Here is a 24,583-nt window from a genome sequence, read left to right as displayed (position 1 = left end):
ATCTAACCCCGTGCTGTGCCTGTCCTGGGAGTGTTTGATGGGGACAGTGTAGAGGGAGCTTTACTCTGTATCTAACCCCGTGCTGTACCTGTCCTGGGAGTGTTTGATGCGGGCAGTGTAGAGGGAGCTTTACTCTGTATCTAACCCCGTGATGTACCTGTCCTGGGGGTGTTTGATGCGGACAGCGTAGAGGGAGCTTTACTCTGTATCTAACCCCGTGCTGTACCTGTCCTGGGAGTGTTTGATGGGGACAGTGTAGAGGGAGCTTTACTCTGTATCTAACCCCGTGCTGTACCTGTCCTGGGTGTGTTTGATGCGGACAGTGTAGAGGGAGCTTTACTCTGTATCTAACCCCGTGCTGTACCTGTCCTGGGAGTATTTGATGGGAACAGTGTAGAGGGAGCTTTACTCTGTATCGAACCCTGTGCTGTACCTGTCCTGGGAGTGTTTGATGGGGACAGTGTAGAGGGAGCTTTACTCTGTATCTAACCCCGTGCTGTACCTGTCCTGGGAGTGTTTGATGGGGACAGTGTAGAGGAAGCTTTACTCTCTATCTAACCCCGTGCTGTACCTGTCCTGGGAGTGTTTGATGGGGACAGTGCAGAGGGAGCTTTACTCTGTATCTAAACCCGTGCTGTACCTGTCCTGGGAGTGTTTGATGGGGACAGTGTAGAGGGAGCTTTACTCTATATCTAACCCCGTGCTGTACCTGTCCTGGGAGTGTTTGATGGGGACAGTGCAGAGGGAGCTTTACTCTGTATCTAAACCCGTGCTGTACCTGTCCTGGGAGTGTTTGATGGGGACAGTGTAGAGGGAGCTTTACTCTGTATCTAACCCCGTGCTGTACCTGTCCTGGGAGTGTTTGCTGGGGACAGTGGAGAGGGAGCTTTACTCTGTATCTAACCCCGTGCTGTACCTGTCCTGGGAGTGTTTGATGGGCGACAGTGTAGAGGAAGCTTTACTCTGTATCTAACCCGTGCTGTACCTGTCCTGTGAGTGTATCATGGGGACAGTGTAGAGGGAGCTTTACTCTGTATCTAACCCCGTGCTGTACCTGTCCTGGGAGTGTTTGATGGGGACAATGTCGAGGGAGCTTTACTCTGTATCTAACCCTGTGCTGTACCTGTCCTGGGAGTGTTTGATGGGGACAGTGTAGAGGGAGCTTTACTCTGTATCTAACCCCGTGCTGTACCTGTCCTGGGAGTGTTTGATGGGGACAGTGTAGAGGAAGCTTTACTCTCTATCTAACCCCGTGCTGTACCTGTCCTGGGAGTGTTTGATGGGGACAGTGCAGAGGGAGCTTTACTCTGTATCTAAACACGTGCTGTACCTGTCCTGGGAGTGTTTGATGGGGACAGTGTAGAGGGAGCTTTACTCTGTATCTAAACCCGTGCTGTACCTGTCCTGGGAGTGTTTGATGGGGACAGTGTAGAGGGAGCTTTACTCTGTATCTAACCCCGTGCTGTACCTGTCCTGGGAGTGTTTGATGGGGACAGTGTAGAGGGAGCTTTACTCTGTATCTAACCCCATGCTCTACCTGTCCTGGGAGTGTTTGATGGGGACAGTGTCGAGGGAGCTTTACTCTGTATCTAACCCCATGCTGTCCCTGTCCTGGGAGTGTTTGATGGGGACAGTGTAGAGGGAGCTTTACTCTGTATCTAACCCCGTGCTGTACCTGTCCTGGGAGTCTTGATGGGGACAGTGTAGAGGGAGCTTTACTCTGTATCTAACCCCGTGCTGCCCCTGTCCTGGGAGTGTTTGATGGGGACAGTGTAGCGGGAGCTTTACTCTGTATCTAACCCCGTGCTGTACCTGTCCTGGGAGTGTTTGATGGGGACAGTGTAGAGGGAGCTTTACTCTGTATCTAACCTCGTGCTGTACCTGTCCTGGGAGTGTTTGATGGGGACAGTGTAGAGGGAGCTTTACTCTGTATCTAACCCCGTGCTGTGCCTGTCCTGGGAGTGTTTGATGGGGACAGTGTAGAGGGAGCTTTACTCTGTATCTAACCCCGTGCTGTGCCTGTCCTGGGAGTGTTTGATGGGGACAGTGTAGAGGGAGCTTTACTCTGTATCTAACCCCGTGCTGTACCTGTCCTGGGAGTGTTTGATGGGGACAGTGTAGAGGGAGCTTTACTCTGTATCTAACCCCGTGCTGTACCTGTCCTGGGAGTGTTTGATGGGGACAGTGTAGAGGGAGCTTTACTCTGTATCTAAACCCGTGCTGTACGTGTCCTGGGAGTGTTTGATGGGGACAGTGTAGAGGGAGCTTTACTCTGTATCTAACCCCGTGCTGTACCTGTCCTGGGAGTGTTTGATGGGGACAGTGTAGAGGGAGCTTTACTCTGTATCTAACCCCGTGCTGTACCTGTCCTGGGAGTGTTTGATGGGGACAGTGTAGAGGGAGCTTTACTCTGTATCTAACCCCGTGCTGTACCTGTCCTGGGAGTGTTTGATGGGGACAGTGCAGAGGGAGCTTTACTCTGTCTCTAACCCTGTGCTGTACCTGTCCTGGGAGTGTTTGATGGGGACACTGTAGAGGGAGCTTTACTCTGTATCTAAACCCGTGCTGTACCTGTCCTGGGAGTGTTTGATGGGGACAGTGTAGAGGGAGCTTTACTCTGTATCTAACCCCGTGCTGTACCTGTCCTGGGAGTGTTTGATGGGGACAGTGTAGAGGGAGCTTAACTCTGTATCTAACCCCGTGCTGTACCTGTCCTGGGAGTGTTTGATGGGGACAGTGTAGAGGGAGCTTTACTCTGTATCTAACCCCGTGCTGTACCTGTCCTGGGAGTGTTTGATGCGGACAGTGTAGAGGGAGCTTTACTCTGTATTTAACCCTGTGCTGTACCTGTCCCGGGAGTGTTTGATGCGGACAGTGTAGAGGGAGCTTTACTCTGTATCTAACCCCGTGCTGTATCTGTCCTGGGAGTGTTTGATGCGGACAGTGTAGAGGGAGCTTAACTCTGTATCTAACCCCGTGCTGTACCTGTCCTGGGAGTGTTTGATGGGGACAGTGTAGAGGGAGCTTTACTCTGTATCTAACCCCGTGCTGTACCTGTCCTGGGAGTGTTTGATGCGGACAGTGTAGAGGGAGCTTTACTCTGTATCTAACCCCGTGCTGTACCTGTCCTGGGAGTGTTTGATGCGGACAGTGTAGAGGGAGCTTTACTCTGTATTTAACCCTGTGCTGTACCTGTCCCGGGAGTGTTTGATGCGGACAGTGTAGAGGGAGCTTTACTCTGTATCTAACCCCGTGCTGTATCTGTCCTGGGAGTGTTTGATGCGGACAGTGTAGAGGGAGCTTAACTCTGTATCTAACCCCGTGCTGTACCTGTCCTGGGAGTGTTTGATGGGGACAGTGTAGAGGGAGCTTTACTCTGTATCTAACCCCGTGCTGTACCTGTCCTGGGAGTGTTTGATGCGGACAGTGTAGAGGGAGCTTTACTCTGTATCTAACCCCGTGCTGTCCCTGTCCTGGGAGTGTTTGATGGGGACAGTGTAGAGGGAGCTTTACTCTGTATCTAACCCCGTGCTGTACCTGTCCTGGGAGTGTTTGATGCGGACAGTGTAGAGGGAGCTTTACTCTGTATCTAACCCCGTGCTGTACCTGTCCTGGGAGTGTTTGATGCGGATAGTGTAGAGGGAGGTTTACTCTGTATCTAACCCCGTGCTGTACCTGTCCTGGGAGTGTTTGATGCGGACTGTGTAGAGGGAGCTTAACTCTGTATCTAATCCCGTGCTGTACCTGTCCTGGGAGTGTTTGATGGGGACAGTGTAGAGGGAGCTTTACTCTGTATCTAACCCCATGCTGTACCTGTCCTGGGCGTATTTGATGCGGACAGTGTAGAGGGAGCTTTACTCTGTATCTAACCCCGTGCTGTACCTGTCCTGGGAGTGTTTGATGCGGACAGTGTAGAGGGAGCTTTACTCTGTATCTGAGTTTCTGTGTTGTTTTGCAGATCTGAATGGAATACACAACAGCCATCGGAATTTGTTGGATGCTGATGTTTATTCTTCCCATGTGGATGGTCGCAGTTATGTGTATGAAATGTCGAAATGCCGCACCCAGTAAGTATGTCGCCATTGATTCCTTTTTTGTCCTCCATTCCACCAAATCTGGCGCACTGTGCGCAGTGCTGGGCCTGTGCCGTGGGGGCACTCTTTCCCTTCCGCCTCCGCCACGATCTCCACCATGGCGGAGGCGGAAGAGACTCCCTCCACTGCGCATGCGCGGGAATGCCGTCAGCGGCCGCTGACGCTCCCGCGCATGCGCCGCTCGACATGCCATTTCTGCGCCAGCTGGCGGGGCGGAAATTCCTCCGGCGTCGGCCTAGCCCCTCAATGTTGGGGCTCGGCCCCCAAAGATGTGGAGCATTCCGCACCTTTGGGGCGGCGCGATGCCCGTCTGATTGGCGCCGTTTTGGGCGCCGGTCGGCGGACATAGCGCCATATAGGGAGAATTTCGCCCCTGGTCTCCATATCCCTCGGTTAGACTGCACTGGGAGCACTGTGCATAGTTCTGGTCTCCATATCCCTCAGTTAGACCGCACTGGGAGCACTGTGCACAGTTCTGGTCTCCATATCCCTCAGTTAGACCACACTGGGAGCACTGTGCACAGTTCTGGTCTCCATATCCCTCAGTTAGACCACACTGGGAGCACTGTGCACAGTTCTGGTCTCCATATCCCTCAGTTAGACGACACTGGGAGCACTGTGCACAGTTCTGGTCTCCATATCCCTCAGTTAGACCACACTGGGAGCACTGTGCACAGTTCTGGTCTCCATATCCCTCAGTTAGACGACACTGGGAGCACTGTGCACAGTTCTGGTCTCCATATCCCTCAGTTCGACGACACTGGGAGCACTGTGCACAGTTCTGGTCTCCATATCCCTCAGTTAGACCACACTGGGAGCACTGTGCACAGTTCTGGTCTCCATATCCCTCGGTTAGACCACACTGGGAGCACTGTGCACAGTTCTGGTCTCCATATCCCTCAGTTAGACCACACTGGGAGCACTGTACATAGTTCTGGTCTCCATATCCCTCGGTTAGACCGCACTGGGAGCACTGTGCACAGTTCTGGTCTCCATATCCCTCAGTTAGACCACACTGGGAGCACTGTGCACAGTTCTGGTCTCCATATCCCTCAGTTAGACCACACTGGGAGCACTGTGCACATTTCTGGTCTCCATATCCATTGGTTAGACCACACTGGGAGCGCTGTGCACAGTTCTGGTCTCCGTATCCCTCGGTTAGACCACACTGGGAGCACTGTGCACAGTTCTGGTCTCCATATCCCTCAGTTAGACCACACTGGGAGCACTGTGCACAGTTCTGGTCTCCATATCCCTTGGTTAGACCACACTGGGAGCACTGGGCACAGTTCTGGTCTCCATATCGCTCAGTTAGACCACACTGGGAGCACTGCACAGTTCTGGTCTCCATATCCCTCGGTTAGACCACACTGGGAGCACTGTGCATAGTTCTGGTCTCCATATCCCTCAGTTAGACCACACTGGGAGCACTGTGCATAGTTCTGGTCTCCATATCCCTTGGTTAGACCACACTGGGAGCACTGTGCACAGTTCTGGTCTCCAAATCCCTCGGTTAGAGCACACTGGGAGCACTGTGCACAGTTCTGGTCTCCATATCCCTTGGTTAGACCACACTGGGAGCACTGGGCACAGTTCTGGTCTCCATATCCCTCAGTTATACCACACTGGGAGCACTGTGCACCGTTCTGGTCTCCATATTCCTCGGTTAGACCACACTGGGAGCACTGTGCACAGTTCTGGTCTCCAAATCCCTCGGTTAGACCACACTGGGAGTACTGTGCATAGTTCTGGTCTCCATATCCCTCGGTTAGACCACACTGGGAGCACTGTGCACAGTTCTGGTCTCCATATCCCTCGGTTAGACCACACTGAGAGGACAGTGCACAGTTCTGGTCTCCATATCCCTCAGTTAGACCACACTGGGAGCACTGTGCACAGTTCTGCTCTCCATATCCCTGGGTTAGACCACACTGGGAGCACTGTGCACAGTTCTGGTCTCCATATCCCTCGGTTAGACGACACTGAGAGGACTGTGCCCAGTTCTGGTCTCCATATCCCTCAGTTAGACCACACTGGGAGCACTGTGCATAGTTCTGGTCTCCATATCCCTCGGTTAGACCGCACTGGGAGCACTGTGCACAGTTCTGGTCTCCATATTCCTCAGTTAGACCACACTGGGAGCACTGTGCACAGTTCTGGTCTCCATATCTCTCAGTTACACCACACTGGGAGCACTGTGCACAGTTCTGGTCTCCATATCCCTCGGTTAGACCACACTGGGAGCACTGTGCACAGTTCTGGTCTCCATATCCCTCGGTTAGACCACACTGGGAGCGCTGTGCACAGTTCTGGTCTCCGTATCCCTCGGTTAGACCACACTGGGAGTACTGTGCACAGTTCTGGTCTCCATATCCCTCAGTTAGACCACACTGGGAGCACTGTGCATAGTTCTGGTCTCCATATCCCACAGTTAGACCACACTGGGAGCACTGGGCATAGTTCTGGTCTCCATATCCCTTGGTTAGACCACACTGGGAGCACTGTGCACAGTTCTGGTCTCCATATCCCTCGGTTAGAGCACACTGAGAGCACTGTGCACAGTTGTGGTCTCCATATCCCTCAGTTAGACCACACTGGGAGCACTGTGCACAATTCTGGTCTCCATATCCCTTGGTTAGACCACACTGGGAGCACTGTGCACAGTTCTGGTCTCCATATCCCTCAGTTAGACCACACTGGGAGCACTGTGCACAGTTCTGGTCTCCATATCTCTCAGTTACACCACACTGGGAGCACTGTGCACAGTTCTGGTCTCCATATCCCTCGGTTAGACCACACTGGGAGCACTGTGCACAGTTCTGGTCTCCATATCCCTCGGTTAGACCACACTGAGAGCACTGTGCACAGTTCTGGTCTCCATATCCATTGGTTAGACGACACTGGGACCGCTGTGCACAGTTCTGGTCTCCGTATCCCTCGGTTAGACCACACTGGGAGCACTGTGCACAGTTCTGGTCTCCATATCCCTCAGTTAGACCACACTGGGAGCACTGTGCACAGTTCTGGTCTCCATATCCCTTGGTTAGACCACACTGGGAGCACTGGGCACAGATCTGGTCTCCATATCCCTTGGTTAGACCACACTGGGAGCACTGGGCACAGTTCTGGTCTCCATATCCCTCAGTTATACCACACTGGGAGCACTGTGCACCGTTCTGGTCTCCATATTCCTCGGTTAGACCACACTGGGAGCACTGTGCACAGTTCTGGTCTCCAAATCCCTCGGTTAGACCACACTGGGAGTACTGTGCACAGTTCTGGTCTCCATATCCCTCGGTTACACCACACTGGGAGCACTGTGCATAGTTCTGGTCTCCATATCCCTTGGTTAGACCACACTGGGAGCACTGTGCACAGTTCTGGTCTCCATATCCCTCGGTTAGAGCACACTGAGAGCACTGTGCACAGTTGTGGTCTCCATATCCCTCAGTTAGACCACACTGGGAGCACTGTGCACAATTCTGGTCTCCATATCCCTTGGTTAGACCACACTGGGAGCACTGTGCACAGTTCTGGTCTCCATATCCCTCAGTTAGACCACACTGGGAGCACTGTGCACAGTTCTGGTCTCCATATCTCTCAGTTACACCACACTGGGAGCACTGTGCACAGTTCTGGTCTCCATATCCCTCGGTTAGACCACACTGGGAGCACTGTGCACAGTTCTGGTCTCCATATCCCTCGGTTAGACCACACTGAGAGCACTGTGCACAGTTCTGGTCTCCATATCCATTGGTTAGACGACACTGGGACCGCTGTGCACAGTTCTGGTCTCCGTATCCCTCGGTTAGACCACACTGGGAGCACTGTGCACAGTTCTGGTCTCCATATCCCTCAGTTAGACCACACTGGGAGCACTGTGCACAGTTCTGGTCTCCATATCCCTTGGTTAGACCACACTGGGAGCACTGGGCACAGATCTGGTCTCCATATCCCTTGGTTAGACCACACTGGGAGCACTGGGCACAGTTCTGGTCTCCATATCCCTCAGTTATACCACACTGGGAGCACTGTGCACCGTTCTGGTCTCCATATTCCTCGGTTAGACCACACTGGGAGCACTGTGCACAGTTCTGGTCTCCAAATCCCTCGGTTAGACCACACTGGGAGTACTGTGCACAGTTCTGGTCTCCATATCCCTCGGTTACACCACACTGGGAGCACTGTGCACAGTTCTGGTCTCCATATCCCTCGGTTAGACCACACTGAGAGGACAGTGCACAGTTCTGGTCTCCATATCCCTCAGTTAGACCACACTGGGAGCACTGTGCACAGTTCTGCTCTCCATATCCCTGGGTTAGACCACACTGGGAGCACTGTGCACAGTTCTGGTCTCCATATCCCTCGGTTAGACGACACTGAGAGGACTGTGCCCAGTTCTGGTCTCCATATCCCTCAGTTAGACCACACTGAGAGCACTGTGCATAGTTCTGGTCTCCATATCCCTCGGTTAGACCGCACTGGGAGTACTGTGCACAGTTCTGGTCTCCATATCCCTCAGTTAGACCACACTGGGAGCACAGTGCATAGTTCTGGTCTCCATATCCCTCAGTTAGACCACACTGGGAGCACTGGGCATAGTTCTGGTCTCCATATCCCTTGGTTAGACCACACTGGGAGCACTGTGCACAGTTCTGGTCTCCATATCCCTCGGTTAGAGCACACTGAGAGCACTGTGCACAGTTCTGGTCTCCATATCCCTCAGTTAGACCACACTGGGAGCACTGTGCACAGTTCTAGTCTCCATATCCCTTGGTTAGACCGCACTGGGAGCACTGTGCACAGTTCTGGTCTCCATATCCCTCAGTTAGACCACACTGGGAGCACTGTGCACAGTTCTGGTCTCCATATCTCTCAGTTACACCACACTGGGAGCACTGTGCACAGTTCTGGTCTCCATATCCCTCGGTTAGACCACACTGGGAGCACTGTGCACAGTTCTGGTCTCCATATCCCTCGGTTAGACCACACTGAGAGCACTGTGCACAGTTCTGGTCTCCATATCCCTCGGTTAGACCGCACTGGGAGTACTGTGCACAGTTCTGGTCTCCATATCCCTCAGTTAGACCACACTGGGAGCACAGTGCATAGTTCTGGTCTCCATATCCCTCAGTTAGACCACACTGGGAGCACTGGGCATAGTTCTGGTCTCCATATCCCTTGGTTAGACCACACTGGGAGCACTGTGCACAGTTCTGGTCTCCATATCCCTCGGTTAGAGCACACTGAGAGCACTGTGCACAGTTCTGGTCTCCATATCCCTCAGTTAGACCACACTGGGAGCACTGTGCACAGTTCTAGTCTCCATATCCCTTGGTTAGACCGCACTGGGAGCACTGTGCACAGTTCTGGTCTCCATATCCCTCAGTTAGACCACACTGGGAGCACTGTGCACAGTTCTGGTCTCCATATCTCTCAGTTACACCACACTGGGAGCACTGTGCACAGTTCTGGTCTCCATATCCCTCGGTTAGACCACACTGGGAGCACTGTGCACAGTTCTGGTCTCCATATCCCTCGGTTAGACCACACTGAGAGCACTGTGCACAGTTCTGGTCTCCATATCCATTGGTTAGACCACACTGGGAGCGCTGTGCACAGTTCTGGTCTCCGTATCCCTCGGTTAGACCACACTGGGAGCACTGTGCACAGTTCTGGTCTCCATATCCCTCAGTTAGACCACACTGGGAGCACTGTGCACAGTTCTGGTCTCCATATCCCTTGGTTAGACCACACTGGGAGCACTGGGCACGGTTCTGGTCTCCATATCCCTCAGTTAGACCACACTGGGAGCACTGCACAGTTCTGGTCTCCATATCCCTCGGTTAGACCACACTGGGAGCACTGTGCATAGTTCTGGTCTCCATATCCCTCAGTTAGACCACACTGGGAGCACTGTGCATAGTTCTGGTCTCCATATCCCTTGGTTAGACCACACTGGGAGCACTGTGCACAGTTCTGGTCTCCATATCCCTCGGTTAGAGCACACTGAGAGCACTGTGCACAGTTCTGGTCTCCATATCCCTCAGTTAGACCACACTGGGAGCACTGTGCACAGTTCTGGTCTCCATATCCCTTGGTTAGACCACACTGGGAGCACTGGGCACAGTTCTGGTCTCCATATCCCTCAGTTATACCACACTGGGAGCACTGTGCACCGTTCTGGTCTCCATATCCCTGGGTTAGACCACACTGGGAGCACTGTGCACAGTTCTGGTCTCCACATCCCTCCGTTAGACCACACTGGGAGTACTGTGCACAGTTCTGGTCTCCATATCCCTCGGTTAGACAACACTGGGAGTACTGTGCACAGTTCTGGTCTCCATATCCCTCGGTTAGTCCACACTGGGAGCACTGTGCACAGTTCTGGTCTCCATATCCCTCGGTTAGACCACACTGAGAGGACAGTGCACAGTTCTGGTCTCCATATCCCTCAGTTAGACCACAGTGGGAGCACTGTGCACAGTTCTGCTCTCCATATCCCTGGGTTAGACCACACTGGGAGCACTGTGCACAGTTCTGGTCTCTATATCCCTCGGTTAGACCACACTGAGAGGACTGTGCCCAGTTCTGGTCTCCATATCCCTCAGTTAGACCACACTGGGAGCACTGTGCACAGTTCTGGTCTCCATATCCCTCGGTTAGACCACACTGGGAGCACTGCGCACAGTTCTGGTCTCCGTATCCCTCAGTTAGACCACACTGGGAGCACTGTGCACAGTTCCGGTCTCCATATCTCTCAGTTAAACCACACTGGGAGCACTGTGCACAGTTCTGGTCTCCATATCCCTCAGTTGGACCACACTAGGAGCACTGGGCACAGTTCTGGTCTCCATATCCCTCAGTTAGACCACACCGGGAGCACTGTGCACAGTTCTGGTCTCCATATCCCTCAGTTGGACCACACTGGGAGCACTGTGCACAGTTCTGGTCTCCATATCCCTCGATTAGACCACACTGGGAGCACTGTGCACAGTTCTGGTCTCCATATCCCTCGGTTAGACCACACTGGGAGTACTGTGAACAGTTCTGGTCTCCATATCCCTCGGTTAGTCCACACTGGGAGCACTGTGCACAGTTCTGGTCTCCATATCCCTCGGTTAGACCACATTGAGAGGACAGTGCACAGTTCTGGTCTCCATATCCCTCAGTTAGACCACACTGGGAGCACTGTGCACAGTTCTGGTCTCCATATCCCTGGGTTAGACCACACTGGGAGCACTGTGCACAGTTCTGGTCTCCATATCCCTCGGTTAGACCACACTGAGAGGACTGTGCACAGTTCTGGTCTCCATATCCCTCGGTTAGACCACACTGGGAGCACTGTGCACAGTTCTGGTCTCCATATCCCTCGGTTAGACCACACTGAGAGGACTGTGCACAGTTCTGGTCTCCGTATCCCTCCGTTAGACCACACTGGGAGCACTGCGCACAGTTCTGGTCTCCGTTTCCCTCAGTTAGACCACACTGGGAGCACTGCGCACAGTTCTGGTCTCCGTATCCCTCAGTTAGACCACACTGGGAGCACTGTGCACAGTTCCGGTCTCCATATCCCTCAGTTAGACCACACTGGGAGCACTGTGCACAGTTCTGGTCTCCATATCCCTCAGTTGGACCACACTGGGAGCACTGCGCACAGTTCTGGTCTCCGTATCCCTCAGTTAGACCACACTGCGAGCACTGTGCACAGTTCTGGTCTCCGTATACCCTCGGTTAGACCACAGTGGGAACACTGTGCACAGTTCTGGTCTCCGTATCCCTCGGTTAGACCACACTGGGAGCTGGGTGCCTCGGTTAGGCAAATGGGAAACGGTGATACACTCTCTTATTGGAGATTGCCCGGCACTTGTGTGGCACGAATGTAACTTGTCCGCGTCTTGCTCCATTTGGAGCTGGACTGCTTCAGTAGCTGAGGTGTCGCGAATGGAGCTGAACATCGTGCAGTCATCCGCAAACATCCCCACCTCTGACCTTATTTTGGGAGGGAGGTCATTGATGAAGCAGCTGAAGATGGTTGGGCCGAGGACACTAGCCTGAGGAACTCCTGCAGTGATGTCCTGGAGCTGAGATGATTGACCTCCAACCACCATAACCATCTTCCTTTGTGCCAAGTATGACTCCAGCCAGCGGAGAGTTTTCCCCCTGATTCCCACTGACTCCAGTTTAGCCGGGGCTCCTTGATGCCCTCATGCTGCTTGATGTCAAGGGCAGTCACTCTCACCTCACCTCTGACATTCACCTGTTTTGTCCATGTTTGAACCGAGGCTGTAATGAGGTCAGGAGCTGAGTGACCCTGGCGGGAGCCAAACCGAGCGCCCGAGAGCAGGTGATTGCTAAGTGGGCAGTTTGACAGCACTGACAGCCATCGATATGAGTCAGTCACTGATAACAGTGAGGGAAATTGAGAGGATTGTCTTTACCGAGAGAGTGGGGAGAATGTGGTACTCGCTCCCACAGGGTGAGGGGATATTTAAGGTAGGGAGGGATGGATAGAGATGTGAGGGAGAAAGGAATGGAAGGACATATTGATGAGTGGAGGTGGAGAAGGGTTTGGGGGGAGGAGGCTGGTGTGGGGCAGGGACAGCAGCATGGAGTTAGAGGGGCTGAACGGTCAGGCTCTCCAGCACGAGTGTCTGTGAGCCCCTCTCTCTGTGCCTGCCATGTCCTTGCCTGCTGGTCGGAGTCTCGGTGTGCTGCCTCCTCCTGCCTGATCAGAGTTCACAGAGTGACTGGAAAGGCTGTTGGGCAGGTGCAGGTGCAGACTTTGCAGAGTCTGATCTCTCCCACACACCAGCTCCACTCACAGTTTGTGGTTTCCAGTTTCAGGCACCAAATCGGCAGCTGCAGGAGTTTCAGCGCGAGGGAGGAGGCAGAGACACACTCACACACTCACATTCACACACTCACACACACATTCACACACTCACACACATTCACACACTCACACACATTCACACACTCACACACACATTCACACACTCACACACACATTCACACACTCACATTCACACACACACACTCACACACACACTCACACACACATTCACACACTCACATTCACACACACGCACATTCTCACACACACTCACACACACATTCACACACTCACATTCACACACACACACTCACACACACACTCACACACACATTCACACACTCACATTCACACACACACACACTCACACACACATTCACACACTCACATTCACACACACACACATTCTCACACACACACACATTCTCACACACACTCACACACACATTCACACACTCACATTCACACACACACACACTCACACACACACTCACACACACATTCACACACTCACATTCACACACACACACACTCACACACACATTCACACACTCACATTCACACACACACACATTCACACACTCACATTCACACACACACACACTCACACACACATTCACACACTCACATTCACACACTCACACACACATTCACACACTCACATTCACACACACACACACTCACACACACATTCACACACTCACATTCACACACACACACATTCTCACACACACTCACACACACATTCACACACTCACATTCACACACACACACACTCACACACACATTCACACACTCACATTCACACACACACACACTCACACACACATTCACACACTCACATTCACACACACACACACTCACACACACATTCACACACTCACACACATTCTCACACACTCACACTCACATTCACACACACATTCACACACACACACACACACTCACACACACATTCACACACCCACTTACACACACTCACACACACATTCTCACACACACTCACACACACATTCACACACTCACACACACATTCACACATTCACACACACTCACACACACATTCACACACACACTCACATACACTCTCACACTCACTCTCACACACACTCTCACTCTCTCACACACACACACACTCACTCACTCTCTCACACACACACTCTCTCACACTCACACACAGACGCACACACTCACACACAAATGCACACTTACACACACTCACACACACTCACTCTCACACACACACACACACTCACACTCTCTCTCTCACACACTCACACACAGACACACACACTCACTCTCACACACACGCACACTCACTCACACTCACTCACTCTCTCACACACACACTCACTCACACTCACACACAGACACACACACACTCACTCTCACGCACACGCACACTCACTCACTCACTCTCTCACACACACACTCACTCACACTCACTCACACTCACTCACACTCACTCGCACTCACTCACAGAAACACACACGCTCACTCTCACACACACGCACACGCACACTCACTCTCACACACGCACTCACACATGTACACACACTCTCACACTCTCACACTCTCACACACTCACACTCACACTCACACACCCACTCACACACACACACTCACTCACTCTCACACACACACTCACACTCACTCACTCTCACACACACACACTCACTCACAGACTCTCACACACACTCACTCACACACACACACTCACACTCACTCACACTCACTCACTCTCTCACACACACACACTCACTCACACACAGACTCTCACACACAAACACGCACTCTCACACACTCACACACACACGCACACTCTCACACACACACTCACTCACTCTCACATACACACTCACTCTCACATACACCCTCACTCTCACACAAGCGCGCACTCTCTCACACACACACACACACACACTCACACTCACTCACTCTCACACACACACACTCACTCACAGACTCTCACACACACTCACTCACACACACACACTCACACTCACTCACACTCACTCACTCACTCACTCTCTCACACACACACACTCACTCACACACAGACTCTCACACACAAACACGCACTCTCACACACTCACACACACACGCACACTCTCACACACACACTCACTCACTCTCACATACACACTCACTCTCACACAAACGCGCACTCTCTCTCACACACACACACACACTCACTCACACACACACACACACACACTCACTCACTCTCACATACACACTCACTCTCACATACACACTCACTCTCACACACACTCACACACACTCACTCTCACACACAAACGCGCACTCTCACACACACACTCACTCTCACACACACGTACACACAATCACACAGACACACTCTCACAGTCACTCACATGCAAACTCACTCACACACTCACTCACACACTCACTCACACACTCACTCACACACTCACTCATACACACACCCTCACGCACACACTCACCCATACACACACACTCACGCATGCATGCTCACAAGCACACACTCACTCGCTCAGTCACACACTCACACTCACTCATACAAACTCACTCGTTCACTCACTCACACTCACACTCACTCACACTCACTCATACACACACTCACACACATACTCACACAGACTTACGGACCCACACTCAAAGGAACAACAGTAGTAAGCCACTCAGCCCCTCGAGCCTGTCCTGTTAATGAGACCTTGGCTGACATGTGACCTAACTCCAGAAACCTGCCCTAGGCCCGTATCCCTTAACATCTTTGCTTAACTCAAATCTATCCATCTCAGATTTAAAACAACTGATCGAGCTTCAACTGCAGTTTGTGGGAGAGAGTTCCCCCAGTGAGTGAAGACGTTCTTCCCAACATCTCTCCTGAACGGACTGGCCCTAATTTTCAGACAATGTCCCCAGGTTCTAGAATCCCCAACCAGTGGAAATAGTTTATCTTTATCTACCCTGTCATTCCCTGTTGATATCTTGAATATTCCGATCGGATCACCCCTTAACCTTCTAAATTCCAGCGAAAACAGGTCTGATTTGAATAATCTCCTCGTTACTCAACCCCTGTAATCCAGGTATCATTTCTGTAAACCTCTGTCACCCTCCCTCCAAGGCCGAAATATCCTTCCTGAGATGTTGGTGCCCAGATCTGTTCCGAGTAACTCCAAGTGGGGTCTAACCAGCGCTTTGTAAAGCTGCAGCATAACCCCTGTGATTTATATTCCAATCCTCCAGATATAAAGGCTAGCCATTATTTTCTGCATTCGTTCCTGGAGCTGCCTGAACCTCCAAGCTTCTTTGGAGACCCATTGAGCCTAACCTCTTTCCATTTAGAAAGTACTCTGCTCTCTACTTTTTGGTCCAAAATGGATAACCTCTTATTGAATTCCATCCGTCATAACTTTGCCCATTCACCCAATCTGTCAATATATCATTGCAATTTTCTGCTATCATTTAGCCGCCTACAATGCTGCCTAACTTTGTATCAACAGCAAATTTGGACATATTGGGCGGGATTCTCCGACCCCCTGCCGGGTCGGAGAATCCCCGGGGGGGGGCGGCTTGATTCGCGCCCCGCCGCTCCGACCCCGGCTGCCGAATTCTCCGGCGCCGGTTTTCGGGCGTGGGCGGGGCATACGTCACGCAGGTAGGGGGCCGTTGGCAGCACGCACCCCCCCCCCCCCCCCCCCCCCCCCGCCGGCAGTTCTCCGGGCCCCGATGGGCCGAGCGGCCGCCGGTTCCTGGCCAGTCCCGCCGGCGTGAAATGGACATGGTCCCAGACGGCGGGACCTGACTAGTAGGCCGGCTGGTTCGGTCGTCGGAGGGGGGGATCCGGCCCCGGGTTTGGCGGGGGCGGGGGGGGGGGCCCACAGTGGTCTGGCCCGCGATCGGGGCCCACCGATCTGCGGGCGGGCCTGTACCGTGGGGGCACTCCTTCCTTCCGCGCCGGCCTCTGTAGGGCCGTTCTTGGCGCCGGCGCTGGGCCCACCTGCAATTGCGGGAGAATCTCGCCCATGATTTTCTATGCCAGGATCCAAGTCATTAATGAATACTGAGAATAATTGAGGCCCCAACACAGATTCCTGTGGTACACCACTCGTCACCCTCTGACAATTAGAGTAATTAGCCACAACCTCCAATCTCTGTCGCCACTCAATCAATTTCCAAACCACATCAATAATTTGCCCTCAACTCTGTGGGCTTCCACCTTAGTTAACAGGCTCTTGTGTGGAACTTTATCAAATGCCTTCTGGAAGTCCATATAAATGACATCCATCCACATTCCCCTGTCTACGACCTTAGTCACCTCCTCAAAAAATTCATTCAGATTAGTTAGGCCTGACCGTCCCTTCACGAATCTGTGCTGCCTCTCCCTGATCGACCAACATTTTTTGAGATGTTCAGTTACCCCACCACAGGCTTTAGGCTAACGGGTCTGTAATTCCCTAATTTTCCCTTTCACCCTTATTAAAAAGTGGAGGGACATGTGGAATTTTCCAATCCAGAGGGACTGCTCCTGAATCGCTGGAACTCTGGAAGATTATAGTTAGGACATGTGCAATCTCTCCTCCTTCATTGAACAGATGGAAACCGCCTGGTCTTGGGGATCTGTCACACATTCATTTCCTAGTTACTGATGCTGCACTGGCGTTAATTGTATTAAGTGCCTGTCATCTATCGACTATTAATGTTTTTGGGACTTCCGGCAAGTTCTTCTCCTTTTCCACGGTGAACACCGGGGCAAAGTAGTTGTTCACCATGTCTGCCATATCCCCATTATCACCGACAATGGGCACCATTTAATGGTTGGGTTTGCCCGGCTAGGATCCGTGCGAGCCGGCTAGATCGCGGGAGAGCCGAAACCGGGAACCGTGCCGGATGTCGAGCGGTTTGCAACCTAATCGGCAATCTAACTGGCTCACTACCGTTGGCAACAATCACTAATTGTGCGATCTCCACCTCATGGGCGAGGGTTAGGGTTAGGGTTAGGGTTAGGGTTAGGGTTAGGGTTAGGGTTAGGGTTAGGGTTAGGGTTAGGGTTAGGGTTAGGGTTAGGGTTAGGGTTAGGGTTAGGTGGAAGACCGATCCAACAGCCTCCGGCGATCTAGCCAGCTCCTCGGTGAGCCGTCTCACGGGTGCCGATTCGTACTGGTCTCCCAGGCCTTTGGAGGACTCTGGGTGGTCAGGGACAGGGCAGGGTGGCAGCCTCCTCCACCCGGGCACCTTGGCACTGCCACCCTGGCACCCCCGGGCTGGCAGGGGCACTGCCAGGGTGGCAGTGCCAAGGGCCAGGGCCTTAAGGGGGCAATGCCCATGAAAGAAGGGATGAAGGGGGTATGAAATATGGGAGGAGGGGTGAAGGGTTGGGTATGAAGAGGCCTCCTAAAGATTGGGGTGGGGGGGGGGGTGAAGGTTGAGGGGTCCTGAAAGGGGAAGGTAACAGAGGGTGAGGGAAGGGCCACAGTGACCCCATAGGGGGGATGTGGGGTAATGCCCATGTGTGTGTGGGGGGAGGGGGGGGGGGTGACATTGCCGGTGTGTAAGGGGGTGTGCCCTCAGGCTCACTTCGAGATCGGGGCACCCTTTCAAAATGGCGGCCCGATCTCTGAGGAGCCAGTCTGCTCAACGGGGTAAGCTCCTTAGTGATGAAAATAATATGGGACATGGTGCCCCTGTCACTGGTGGGGAGGGTGCAGGCGGTCAAAATGGTAGTCCTCCCGAGATTCCTTGTTGTGTTTCAGTGCCTCCCGGTGATGGTCACAAAGGCTTTTTTCAAGAAGATCGAGAAAAGCGTCATGAGTTTTGTGTGGGCTGGGAAGACCCCGAGAGTGAGGAGGGGGTTCTTGCAGCGTAGCAGGGGGAGGGGGGGACTGGCACTACCGAGCTTAAGTGAGGACTATTGGGCCGCCAATATCTCAATGGTGTGTAAGTGGATGGGAGAAGGGGAGGGAGCGGCGTGGAAGAGATTGGAGATGGCATCCTGCAAAGGAACCAGCCTACAAGCACTGGTGACGGCACCGCTGCCGTTCTCCCCGAAGAAATACACCACAAGCCCGGTGGTGGTGGCTACATTGAAAATTTGGGGGCAGTGGAGACGGCATAGGGGAAAGACGGGAGCCTCGGTGTGGTCCCCGATAAGAAATAATCAGAGGTTTGTCCCGGGGAGAATAGATGGGGGATTTGGAGCATGGCAGAGAGCTGGGATTGTGCAACTGAGGGATCTGTTCCTGGACGGGACGTTTGCGAGTCTGGGAGCGCTGACGGAAAAATATGGGTTGCCCCAAGGGAATGAATTTCGATACATGCAACTGAGGGCTTTTGCGAGGCAACAGGTGAGGGAATTTCCGCAGCTCCCGACGCAGGATTCAGGATAGAGTGATCTCAGGGACATGGGTGGGGGATGGTAGGGTGTCAGATATATACAGGGAAATGAGGGACGAAGGGGAGATCATGGTGGATGAGCTGAAGGGAAAATGGGAGGAAGAGCTGGGGGAAGAGATTGAGGAGGGGCTGTGGGCTGATGCCCTACGTAGGGTAAACTCTTTGTCCTCGTGCGCCAGGCTTAGCCTGATACAATTTAAGGTTTTGCACAGGGCACATATGACCGGAGCAAGGCTCAGTAAATTTTTCGGGGTAGAGGATAGGTGTGGGAGATGCTCGAGAAGCCCAGCAAACCACACCCACATGTTTTGGTCATGCCCGGCACTGCAGGGGTTCTGGGTGGGGGTGGCGAATGTGCTTTCAAAGGTTGTGGGGGTCCGGGTCGAGCCAGGCTGGGGGTTGGCTATATTTGGGGTTGCAGAAGAGCCGGGAGTGCAGGAGGCGAGAGAGGCTGATGTTTTGGCCTTTGCGTCCCTAGTAGCCCGGCGAAGGATATTGCTTATGTGGAAGGAAGCCAGGCCTCCGGGCGTGGAGACCTGGATAAACGACATGGCAGGGTTTATAAAGTTAGAACGGATAAAGTTTGCACTAAGGGGTTCGGCTCAAGGGTTCACCAGGCGGTGGCAACCGTTCATTAACTACCGCGCAGAACGATAAAGGAAATGGGAAGGGAACAGCAGCAATCCAGGGGGGAGGGGGGAGGGCTCAGGGGGTCCTCAGGGGTGTTTTTGTATAGATATTTGTACTTGGCTATGTATATTGGACTGTTTGATTTTATTATTTGGGAGAGCTATTATTTTTGTTACGGCAGTTGCCATTTAGTTTATATATTATTTATTTATTTGTTAAAATACGGTCACGGTTATTTATATTGTTTTGCTGTTGTAAAAAGGGGAGAAACCTTTGTATTGTTTGATTTGGCCGAAAAAGTTGAATAAAATATTTTAGAAAAAAAAAAGTGATGAAAATAATAGTGAATGTGGGCTTGACCAGGGAGAAACCCCCCAGGGCCCAAACAAGTGACTAAATGTGGTTAGATAGAGGTGAAGAACTCACCGACAGAACCAACAGGAAACTCCCCCCAAAGCCCATCTGAAACGTCACTGAGACACATTTCCGTTCGATCGTACCCGATATCTCCATTCTCAGCCTTTCGAGGGCCCACATTGCTCTTCACCACCCGCTTTCCTTCATATAAAATCTCACTCAGTCATTCTGACGTCGCTTTCAAGTTTTCTTTCATAATCCCTTTTAGTCGCTCTCTTGTGCTGCTTTGTGACCCTTTGCTGGTCCCATTGGTCCAGATCTGTGCTATGTCCTGCGCTTCCTTTCAGTTTTATGCTGTCTTTTAGTTGTTCACGGCTGTTTTTCTGTGAAGTGGAGCCCTTTCCTCTCAGGAAACAGATACGTCCTCTGTATCTTGTTGAATGTTTCTTTAAATATTCCTCACTGATCTTCAGTGAACAGATCTTCCCACTTTCCCGTCGCCAGCCTTTGTCTTGCTCTGTTGAAGTCAGCCTCACCCAAGTCCAAAATTATGGGCGGGATTCTCTCATCCGGGGCCGGGTCGGAGAATCGCCACGAATCGCGTATTGGCGTCGGCACGGCGCCCGGTCGGGGGCCACTCTATGGGCCCCCACCCCGGCGATTCTCCGGCCAGGATGGGCGAGCGGCCGTACAAAAGGTCGAATCCCACCTGCGCCATTCTAACCTCGGCATGGAAAGATCCGGGGGAGGCCTATGGGGGGAAGGTGGGTCCGACACCTGGGGGGGGGGCCTCCGCTGTGGCCTGGCCCGCGATCGGGGCCCACTGATCGGCGGACCGGAGGCCTCCTTTGTTCCGCGCCGGCCCCTGTAGCCCTACGCCGTGTTGTGTCGGGGCCGGCGCGGAGGAGGGAGACGCCGCGCAGGCGCGGAAGTCGCGGCGGTCCCACTGCGCAGGCGCAGACCCGCGTGGGCCGCTCCAGGGCCGTGCTGGCCCCCTGTAGGAGTCAGAATTGCTGCTCCTGAGGCCAAGTTGACGCCGTTGGGAAACGCGACGGCGTTTACGACACCGTCAACACTTAGCCTCAGGGTCAGAGAATCCCACCCCTCATGTCTGACTCGTGCCTTTCACATTCAAAAGCTACACTGAATTCAATCATGTTGTGATCACTATTTGATAAGTGCTCGCACACAGTTAGGTTACTAATCCAGTATATCCTCACCATCTACTCTAAACCTTGCCCCTCGCACCTTAAACCTATGCCCCCTAGTAATTGACCCCTCTACCCTGGGGAAAAGCCTCTGACTATCCACTCTGTCTATGCCCCTCATAATTTTGTATACCTCTATCAGGTCGCCCCTCAACCTCCGTCGTTCCAGTGAGAACAAACCGAGTTTATTCAACCGCTCCTCATAGCTAATGCCCTCCATACCAGGCAACATTCTGGTAAATCTCTTCTGCACCCTCTCTAAAGCCTCCACATCCTTCTGGTAGTGTGGCGACCAGAATTGAACACTATAGTCCAAGTGTGGCCTAACTAAGGTTCTATACAGCTGAGTGTGGCCGAACTAAGGTTCTATACAGCTCTCACACACGGACACACAGATATACACTCACACAGACACACTCACACACGGACACACACTCACACGGAAACACTCTCACACACGGACACACAGATATACACTCACACAGACACACTCAAACACAGACACACACTCACACGGAAACACTCTCACACACGGACACACAGATATACACTCACACAGACACACTCACACACGGACACACACTCACACGGAAACACTCTCACACACGGACACACAGATATACACTCACACAGACACACTCACACACGGACACACACTCACACGGAAACACTCTCACACACGGACACACAGATATACACTCACACAGACACACTCACACACGGACACACACTCACACGGAAACACTCTCACACACGGACACACAGATATACACTCACACAGACACACTCAAACACGGACACACACTCACACGGAAACACTCTCACACACGGACACACAGATATACACTCACACAGACACACTCACACACGGACACACACTCACACGGAAACACTCTCACACACGGACACACAGATATACACTCACACAGACACACTCACACACGGACACACACTCACACGGAAACACTCTCACACACGGACACACAGATATACACTCACACAGACACACTCAATCACGGACACACACTCACATGGAAACACTCACACACGAACGCACATATATTCACTCACACAGACACACTCACACACGGACACGCACTCACATGGAAACACTCTCACACACGGACACACATATATTCACTCACACAGACACACTCACACACGGACACACGCTCAAACGGAAACACTCTCATACACGGACACACAGATATACACTCACACAGGCACACTCAAATGCGGACACGCACTCACATAGAAGCATTCTCACACACGGAGAGACACATACATGGAAACACTCTCACACATGGACACACAGATATACACTCACACAGGCACACTCAAACACGGACACGCACTCACATAGAAGCATTCTCACACACGGACAGACACATACATGGAAACACTCCCACACACGGACAGACAGATATACACTCACACAGGCACACTCACACACGGACACACACTCACACGGAAACACTCTCACACACGGACACAGAGATATACACTCACACAGACACACTCAAACACAGACACACACTCACACGGAAACACTCTCACACATGGACACACAGATATACACTCACACAGACACACTCAAACACGGACACACACTCACACGGAAACACTCTCACACACGGACACACAGATATACACTCACACAGACACACTCAAACACAGACACACACTCACACGGAAACACTCTCACACACGGACACACAGATATACACTCACACAGACACACTCAAACACGGACACACACTCACACGGAAACACTCTCACACACGGACACACAGATATACACTCACACAGACACACTCAAATACGGACACACACTCACACGGAAACACTCTCACACACGGACACACAGATATACACTCACACAGACACACTCAAACACGGACACAAACTCACACGGAAACACTCTCACACAGATACACACTCACATGGAATTGGAGGTTAATACTGAGGGAGCGCCGCACTGTCGGAGGGTCAGTACTGAGCAAGTGCCACACTGTCAGAGTGTCAGTACTGAGGGAGTGCCACACTGTCGGAGGATCAGTGCTGAGGGAGCGCCGCACTGTCGGAGGGTCAGTACTGAGGGAGTGCCGCACTGTCGGAGGGTCAGTACTGAGGGAGCGCCGCACTGTCGGAGGGTCAGTGCTGAGGGAGTACCGCATTGTCAGAGGGTCAGTGCTCAGGGAGCGTCGCACTGTCACAGGGTCAGTACTGAAGGAGCGCTGCACTGTCTCAGGAAAAGTGCTGAGGGAGCGCTGCACTGTCGGAGGGTCAGTACTGAGGGAGTGCCGCACTGTCGGAGGGTCAGTACTGAGGGAGCGCCGCACTGTCGGAGGGTCAGTGCTGAGGGAGTACCGCATTGTCAGAGGGTCAGTGCTGAGGGAGCGTCGCACTGTCACAGGGTCAGTACTGAAGGAGCGCTGCACTGTCTCAGGATCAGTGCTGAGGGAGCGCCGCACTGTCGGAGGGTCAGTACTGAGGGAGCACCGCACTGTCGGAGGGTCAGTACTGGGGGAAAGCTGCACTGTCAGAGGGTCAGTACTGAGGGAGTGCCGCACTGTTTGAGGGTCAGTACTGAGGGAGCACCGCACTGTCTGAGGGTCTGGGCTGAGGGAGCGTTGCACTGTCAGAGGGTCAGTATTGAGGGAGCACCGCACTGTCGGGGGTCAGTACTGAGGGAGCGCCGCACTGTCGGAGGGTCAGGGCTGAGGGAGCGTTGCACTGTCAGAGGGTCAGTATTGAGGGAGCACCGCACTGTCGGGGGTCAGTACTGAGGGAGCGGCGCACTGTCAGAGGGTTAGTACTGAGGGAGTGCCGCACTGTCAGAGGGTCAGTACTGAGGGAGCGCTGCACTGTCGGAGAGTCAGTGCTGAGGGAGCGCCGCCCTGTCGGAGGGTCAGGGCTGAGGGAGCGCCGCACTGTCGGAGGGTCAGTACTGAGGGAGTGCCGCACTGTCGGAGGGTCAGTACTGAGGGAGTGCCGCACTGTCGGAGGGTCAGTACTGAGGGAGCGCTGCACTGTCGGAGAGTCAGTGCTGAGGGAGCGCCGCACTGTCGGAGGGT

At 52.9% G+C, this 24,583-nt stretch overlaps 1 protein-coding gene across 1 annotated transcript in view; it reads left to right on the top strand.

The window, feature by feature from the left end:
- The window catches only part of LOC140395888 (uncharacterized), a 145,885-nt gene that overhangs the window by 50,277 nt on the left and 71,025 nt on the right, over positions 1 to 24,583 (top strand). Inside the window, exon 2 of the mRNA XM_072483958.1 lies at positions 3,959 to 4,067. Within this exon, the coding sequence (XP_072340059.1) occupies positions 3,965 to 4,067 (103 nt within the window). The 5' untranslated portion in view covers positions 3,959 to 3,964. The remainder of the gene's footprint in view (positions 1 to 3,958; positions 4,068 to 24,583) is intronic.

Source organism: Scyliorhinus torazame, chromosome 19 (genome assembly GCF_047496885.1).
Source record: "Scyliorhinus torazame isolate Kashiwa2021f chromosome 19, sScyTor2.1, whole genome shotgun sequence".
NCBI lineage: Eukaryota > Metazoa > Chordata > Chondrichthyes > Carcharhiniformes > Scyliorhinidae > Scyliorhinus > Scyliorhinus torazame.
The sequence above is the reverse complement of the archived record's forward strand: the minus strand, read 5'-3'. Positions and strand labels throughout refer to the sequence as shown.